We start from the raw sequence: 6,970 nt of genomic DNA on the forward strand, positions 1-6,970 counted from the left end.
AAATTTAAGATTTTTAAATGCACTTTAATTGCTTTAAACTATTTGAATTTAATTTAAACGTTGAACAGTTTATTAAGCTTTATATAGTTTAGTGTTCACTAAAAGTTTTTCTTTAATTTTTATTAACTTGTTTTAAGTCATTTTAAAATAGATTTAATTGTTATTAGTTTATTAATTGTGTTATAGTTTACTGCACTAAGCTAGGTTTATAATTTAGCTCTTTTTTTAAATAGCAGTTATTCTTCCTACAGTGTTTTGACAGTTTTCTATTATTTAAGTGCTGTTGTTACGTTTTAGGCTGCCGAACAGTTTTTTACTCGTTTCCCTCACCAACTAAAAGAAATATATGTAGAGACTAACAGCAAACACCTTATTTGTAAACGTTTGGAAATTGCGACAAGCGTTATAAAGAACGGAGGTAATACTAAGTTAAATAAAATATGAATCACTACTAAGCAAAAATAAAAAAGAATAAACGAAGTTGCTATTTTTATGATCAATTTATCTAGTTATACCTACTTTCAGTTATAAATCAAGACATCTGCTATCAATGCCCTGCTATGCACAAACAAATCAAGAATGAAAAGGTAAAATGGGGTTAGTAAGTTTATATTTATTTTTGTTTAATTGTCCATCAGTACTATCTTATTGTAAATAAATAACAGTTTTTAGTTTTTTGTATTTAAAACGTATCTATATTTTCAGTTAGGATGCTCAAACTGCAAAAATTGGTTTCATTTCTGTTGTCTTCCATACAATAACTCAAACGAAATATTTTAGTCTTTTGATAAGAAGAAGTGGTATTGCGCACTTTGTGGATACGTCTAAAGTTCTGACGAAGAGTGTTTTAAAGAAGATTTTTTAACCAAATACAACTTGTTTAACAGCTAATAATTACAAGATGATATTTTTTGTTTAGTTTGTTTTTGTTTATAATAAGTTGGCTTAAAATATGACTGACGGTTTTTTATATGCGAAGATGGCATTGTAATAAATGACACTCTTTAATTAGTTTAAGCATGTTACATTATTAACAATTTGTTGAAAAAAAATACTAAAAATCTAGTACTTATGAACAATAACTTAGTATTACTACATTTGTTCATTTTTAATATTCGATTTTATATAATTATACACTGAAAATGCTATTAGTAAAATACAAGTAAAAACCGCAACAAATGTACAATAATTATAACAAAATAAAATTATGAGCATTTGGTACGAACTATTAAAAGGATAATTACGGAGTAAACGGAGTAAACGGAGTAATGGAAGGGTCTTTCCGATAATTCGGTGTTTTTACGAGTATTTAGTTTATACAGTCGATTATGACGTCAATAGTTGTCATTTTTTCTCGATATGGTCTACTTCTTAAAGAAGAGATGTTCTAAATTGTATGTACGAAATATTTAAAGAATATTTAAGGAGTAAACGGAGTAATGGGAGGGTCTTTCCGATAATTCTGTGTTTTTACGAGTATTTAGTTTATATAGTCAATTATGACGTCAATAGTTGTCATTTTTTCTTGATATGTTCTACTTCTTAAAGAGGAGATGTTTTAAATTGTATGTACGAAATATTTAAAGGATATTTAAAGATTAAAGTGAGTAATGGAGGGGCAAGTCGAATATAGAACTTGCATTCGAATGTGTGTCTAACTTGAGTAACGTAAGTTTAATTCAAATTTGAGACGACCAGTGAAAGTTTAAATTACGGCCTGACTCCTGAGTACGGTAAAATAAGACCCGCAAGAATAAAAATTTGTGAATTTTGCACTAAATACTATCAGATATAAAACTAGAAGTAAAGAAATATGTCTTAGATATAGTTGACAGCAAATTTGAAAAAAAAATTGTGGTGGTGCAACTAAAACTACAACTGCGGTCTGGGAAGTTTTTTTTAAATTTAGTTTTTGCCAACAAAGTACCTGCAGTCTGCCTACAAAGTGCAGACCACTTATCTCATCTACATTTTTACTAGTTCTTAAGAAGTTTTACTATTATATCATTTACAAAGTGTAACTACGATAAGAAAAAAAGTTAATTCCAATATTTTAAAACTTATCTACACAGTAATATTGATCTGTATTAATGTGTACTAAATACATATTTCAATAAGATTGAGAACTACAATACTAGCGTAAGCGATTAATAAACAGAACTTTAATATTTTTAATTAATGACTAATAACATCCAAATTATTATTTAAAAAACATTTTATTTGTTTAGTGCACTATTTTTGAACAATTTTTTGATTATATTGTATACGTCAGCATTTTTTATGTTTTCCTTTTAGAATTCTTAGCAATGAAGATTTTGGTCTTTTACTAGTTCCACACGTGCTGAGTGCAAAACAAATAATACAAACTTGAATATCTCTAAGAAAATTGAACAACTCAAATGTTGAAAACATTAAATTGCATCAATAAAAGTTTTCACAACAATCTTAAAAGTTTTGTTAGAACACTTGCATATCACTCAAAAGTTAAGGAAGTTACAAACCCAATCATGGACGTGAAAATAATCCCTGCACTGGACGACAACTACATGTACCTTATCATTGACAAGGCAACAAGAGAAGCCGCCGTTGTTGATCCAGTTGAACCTGAGAAAGTTTACAAGGCAGTGGAAAATGTAGATGTCAACTTAACCACCATTTTAACTACGCATCACCACTGGGACCACGCTGGTGGTCATGAAAAAATACTTTCCAAACTGAAAGACCTCAAAGTTTATGGAAATGATGATAGAATTTTTGGTCAAAACAAGCAAGTGCAACACGATGTGAAGTTCAGTTTGGGCGAACTGTCCATCAGGCCTTTCCTCACACCCTGCCACACCACGGGGCACGTCTGCTACTATGTTGAAGATGAAAAGCACCCTTCAGTTTTCACAGGAGACACCCTGTTTTTAGCTGGGTGTGGCAGGTTTTTTGAGGGCAACGGTGCTCAGATGTACCACGCTCTGGTAGACGTTCTTTCAAAGCTTCCGGCCAACACCAACGTTTACTGTGGTCATGAGTACTCTGTGGGCTCGTTGACCTTTGCAAAGCATGTCCAGCCTGACAATGAAGCAGTTGACAGCAAGTTGAAATGGGCCAAGGAACAGAGGTCCAAAGGTCTGACCTGCATTCCTTCCCTGATGTCGGAGGAAATGAGCTACAACCCCTTCATGAGAGTGAACGAGCCTTCCATGATGAAAAGGTGCGGAACTAAAAATGGAATTGAGACAATGGACTACCTGAGAAATGAAAAGGACCATTTTAAAAGTAAAGTATGAGTTTTTTATTTTCAATATTACTTGAAAAAATGATTGCAGAAATATTTAAAACTTATAAATTTTGCTGTTAGTGTTAGTTTTTTATATTAATTTATCAAAAAACTATCAATTTCTAGGTATTAGGAAATCATAACACTTAATTTTAGTTTTTTTACCCTAAGCTTTTATTTTTGTTAAAATGTGTTTTTAACTTAAAAAACAAGTGTAACCACACAGAACTTTGTTTGCTTTATGACAAGCAACACTTAAAATTGTTATAATTACAAATTTGTTTTGTAATCAAAATTAAAACTAGCTTTTATAGTTGATATTTGTTTAATTCAGTCTTTACTGTGATTGTTTTTTACTTACTATACTTTTAAACAGAATAATAAGAAATAACTTAACTTTGGTTCAAATTTGTAAATTTAACTTTATTTTAAGTATTTCACTTTTTTATTTATTAAATTGAAAATTATGATGTTTTTCTTCTATAAAAATAAAAAGTTTATATCAATTTGTCAAAAAGTATTAATTTTAAACTTGTTTTTAATAACTTAATTTAGATGAATTTTATTTTTATAAAGTTGGTATGCACATAATTATTTAAAATTGTTAAGTTTAACAATAAAAAGTATTGTTTTCATATAATTTTTACCAAAATAATTTATTTATGAAAAAGTTTGATGGTGCTGACCTTAAAACTGATTCCATTCCATGGTACCTTTTTAATGCTTATTATCATTATAATAAATATATTTGTCCATAAGTGAATTGTGCATAACATATTTTTAATTTAACAAAACTTTGTTTTAATCCACTTTAAGCTGTGATTATTTTATATCAGGGTCCACAACACACTCAGGCAAGTTTAAAAATTTAAAAAAAAAGTTCAAGCAGACTCAGGCTTGTTTGCAGTGTTTTTTTTTTTTGCAAAACTCAGGATGTTTTGAATTTTTTGTTACCTTTTTTCCTAAATATTTTTTCATTAACTAAAAACAATCTTAATAATACCCCCCTCTAAATATTAAGGGCATAGAGGGGGGTAAACACCCCTTTTTGGCTTTTAATATTATTTTATTTAGTTTTTAGGAAGCTATAGGATGCTTTTTACAGATTTTAAAAATTCAAAATAATTTTTAAGATATAACCGGTCAAAGTCGGAGGCAACAATAGGATCCTTATGGGAGGCGCAAACTAAAAGAGCAAAAATAGACTATTTCACTAAAAATCTATCTTCTACGTTTTTTGAGATAACTACCTAAAATTTTTTTGTTATTGAATTTTTATTTTTTTAAATTTTGTTCCGACAGAACTTTTTAAATATTGCAAGGAACATTTCCTAAAAGTTTTAGGTAGTTATCTCAAAAAACGTAGGAGAAGATGGATTTTTAGTGATTTCTAGTTATTTGCCATTTTAGTTTGCGCCTCCCATAAGGATTCTATTGTTGCCTCCAACTTCGACCAGCTATATCTCAAAAATTATTTTGAATTTTGTAAATCTGTAAAAAGCATCTTTTAGCTTATTAAAAACTATATAAAACAAGATCAAATTGTAAAAAAGTGTTAACCCCCCTATGTCCTTAACAGTAAATTAGCTCAGTTTTTGGCTTTTGATTTTTTTTTTAGTTGTTTTACAAACTCTGGCTATTTTTTTGCTTACTCAAACTGGATTTTTGCTTTAAAGAGTGGCAACCCTGTTATACAGTAAGAGTTTGAATTTAAGTTTATGGAGTTGTAAGGATTTTTTACAAGTTGATCATATTTTAATGATCTTTAACTTAGTTTGCAGTTGCATTTTGCTGTTTTTTTTTAAACTAGGCTTTGAGATATAAGGATACAAAGGAAGAGAGCTCAATTGTTTTTTTTTTATAGAAGGTCTAAAATTTAAATGGCAAAAAACAATGTCTTTAAAAATCTAATTTATGCTAAGTTTAAAGCCATTATTTTCAAACTTTTTTAGTGTAATTTTAAATTGATAATAAACAAATCTGTTGTAAAAGATTCTTTGATTTTAGGTTAAAGTTTTTTTTTCTTAATATAAATTATAAAAATAAGATTACGTTTATACTTTTGAACCTAAAATATTTGTTTTATATTTGTATTAGATATACTAAGAGCATGTCTTTATTTGTTTACTTTCATTTATCTAAAAAAATTTATAGAAACCTCTTCCAAAAAATTTTTTGAGCTCACTCATTTACAGTTTACTCTGTACCTTAAACTGCTGTATGTTTCTTAAAGTGAGTACCTTATCGAGTTCTCTACTGCACAATAAAATAACTCTTTGTTAAAAATCTGTAAGTATCTCGACTTGAGAATTTTTTCTGCTATTTAACAAAAATTACATATATGAAACATTATTTAAAACGTTTTATTAAATGTACAATTAAGAATTAACATTTCTTGTAAATTAATATTGTTAAGCAAGCTATTTTTCTCTGTGGAAAAATCTGACTTGTTTTTTAACTCTGAAAATTTTTATAACTTTAAACAATTTGAGGGTATCTAACCTTGTTTAAAAATTTAAACAAATTTTATTTTATCTTACCTTCAGATTTTATTTGTTAGCAGGGTGGTCAGTTCACTATTCTTCTAATGCAAAGTTTTGGGTAAAAAGTTAAATTACATCAGATACATATTTCTTAATTATTATTAAGTCATTAAGTACTATTTGACCATACTGTTTTTTTAAGGGTAGCCACTAAACCTGGAAAACCTGGAGTTTGAGAAATTTTGGAAAACCTGGAATTTTGAACATAAATCAATAAAAAACTTGAACTGTTAAACGATTTTTACATGAAGGGAAATTTAGATTTGACACAAAATCTATCATATAGATAAAACTTTTTTGTCATTGTCAAAAAAAAATATTAAAAACACTTTTAAAGTAGCTTTACAGTGTCTTTTCAATGTTGTTATACTACTTAACATAGTTTTTTTTTACCTTATATTTAAACTAAAAATAGACCCAATAACGTTTACTTATAAAAACCTGGAAGAAATTCTGTAAATCTGGAAGAAATTTCTCAAAAATCAGTAGCCACCTTGTTTTTTGCAGTTGACAGATGTTTTTAAGTTACTACTTTTTGACTATAAACTTTAAAGCTATCACCTATCTTTAAAATTAAAGTTAATACTTGTCAAGGTTGTATACTTACAAAGCTTTTAAACTTCTCCCAAGTTTTTGCTATCCTATTTGTTACAAATTTTAAATATAAATATGTTATAACTTGTATGGAAACCTAAAATTTAATGTAGTTTAATGATATTGTTAGCAACCATAACAAAAAGTAAGAAAATAATGAAACCTACACAACTTATATTTTAAATTTACTTAATTTTGTATGGGTTAGTAATAAAACAACTATTTTTTTGTCATGACAGACAAGCATAATGGTTTACATAAGAATAGCCCTTGTAATAAACATTGAATAATGTTATTTTGTAGTAAATAATGTTATATTTCAATAACTACTACAAGTTGTTAGTTTTTTTTTACTATCACTGTTACCCCTAACCCTTACCCTCGGTCAGTAACTTTTTTTCTTTTTATTTTTTTTTAAATTAATCTTTTAGTTTTTTTTTTGTTTTTTTTTTTTACTCTTATGCAATTTTGTGCCCTCGTGAAACTTTGTCTTCGTGCAATTTAGTAACCTTAACCAATTTTGCAATTCTTCGTGCAATTTTGACCCGTTCCTCTAATTTTGAAG

At 27.9% G+C, this 6,970-nt stretch overlaps 1 protein-coding gene across 1 annotated transcript; it reads left to right on the plus strand.

Moving 5' to 3' along the window:
- Positions 1-2,386: 2,386 nt before the first annotated feature.
- LOC145840356 (hydroxyacylglutathione hydrolase, mitochondrial-like) lies at positions 2,387-3,623 on the plus strand. Its single transcript, XM_082947594.1, has one exon. It carries the CDS (start codon positions 2,400-2,402, stop codon positions 3,276-3,278), a length of 879 nt encoding a protein of 292 aa, XP_082803720.1. The 5' UTR covers positions 2,387-2,399; the 3' UTR covers positions 3,279-3,623.
- The last annotated feature ends 3,347 nt before the right edge of the window (positions 3,624-6,970 follow it).

The sequence above is a fragment of the Thalia democratica genome, chromosome 7, assembly GCF_965202585.1.
Source record: "Thalia democratica chromosome 7, ktThaDemo2.hap1.1, whole genome shotgun sequence".
Lineage (NCBI taxonomy): Eukaryota > Metazoa > Chordata > Thaliacea > Salpida > Salpidae > Thalia > Thalia democratica.

Excerpts from the sequence above, each read along its gene's own strand:
- LOC145840356 (XM_082947594.1), top strand. The coding sequence starts at position 2,400 with ATGTTGAAAACATTAAATTGCATCAATAAAAGTTTTCACAACAATCTT.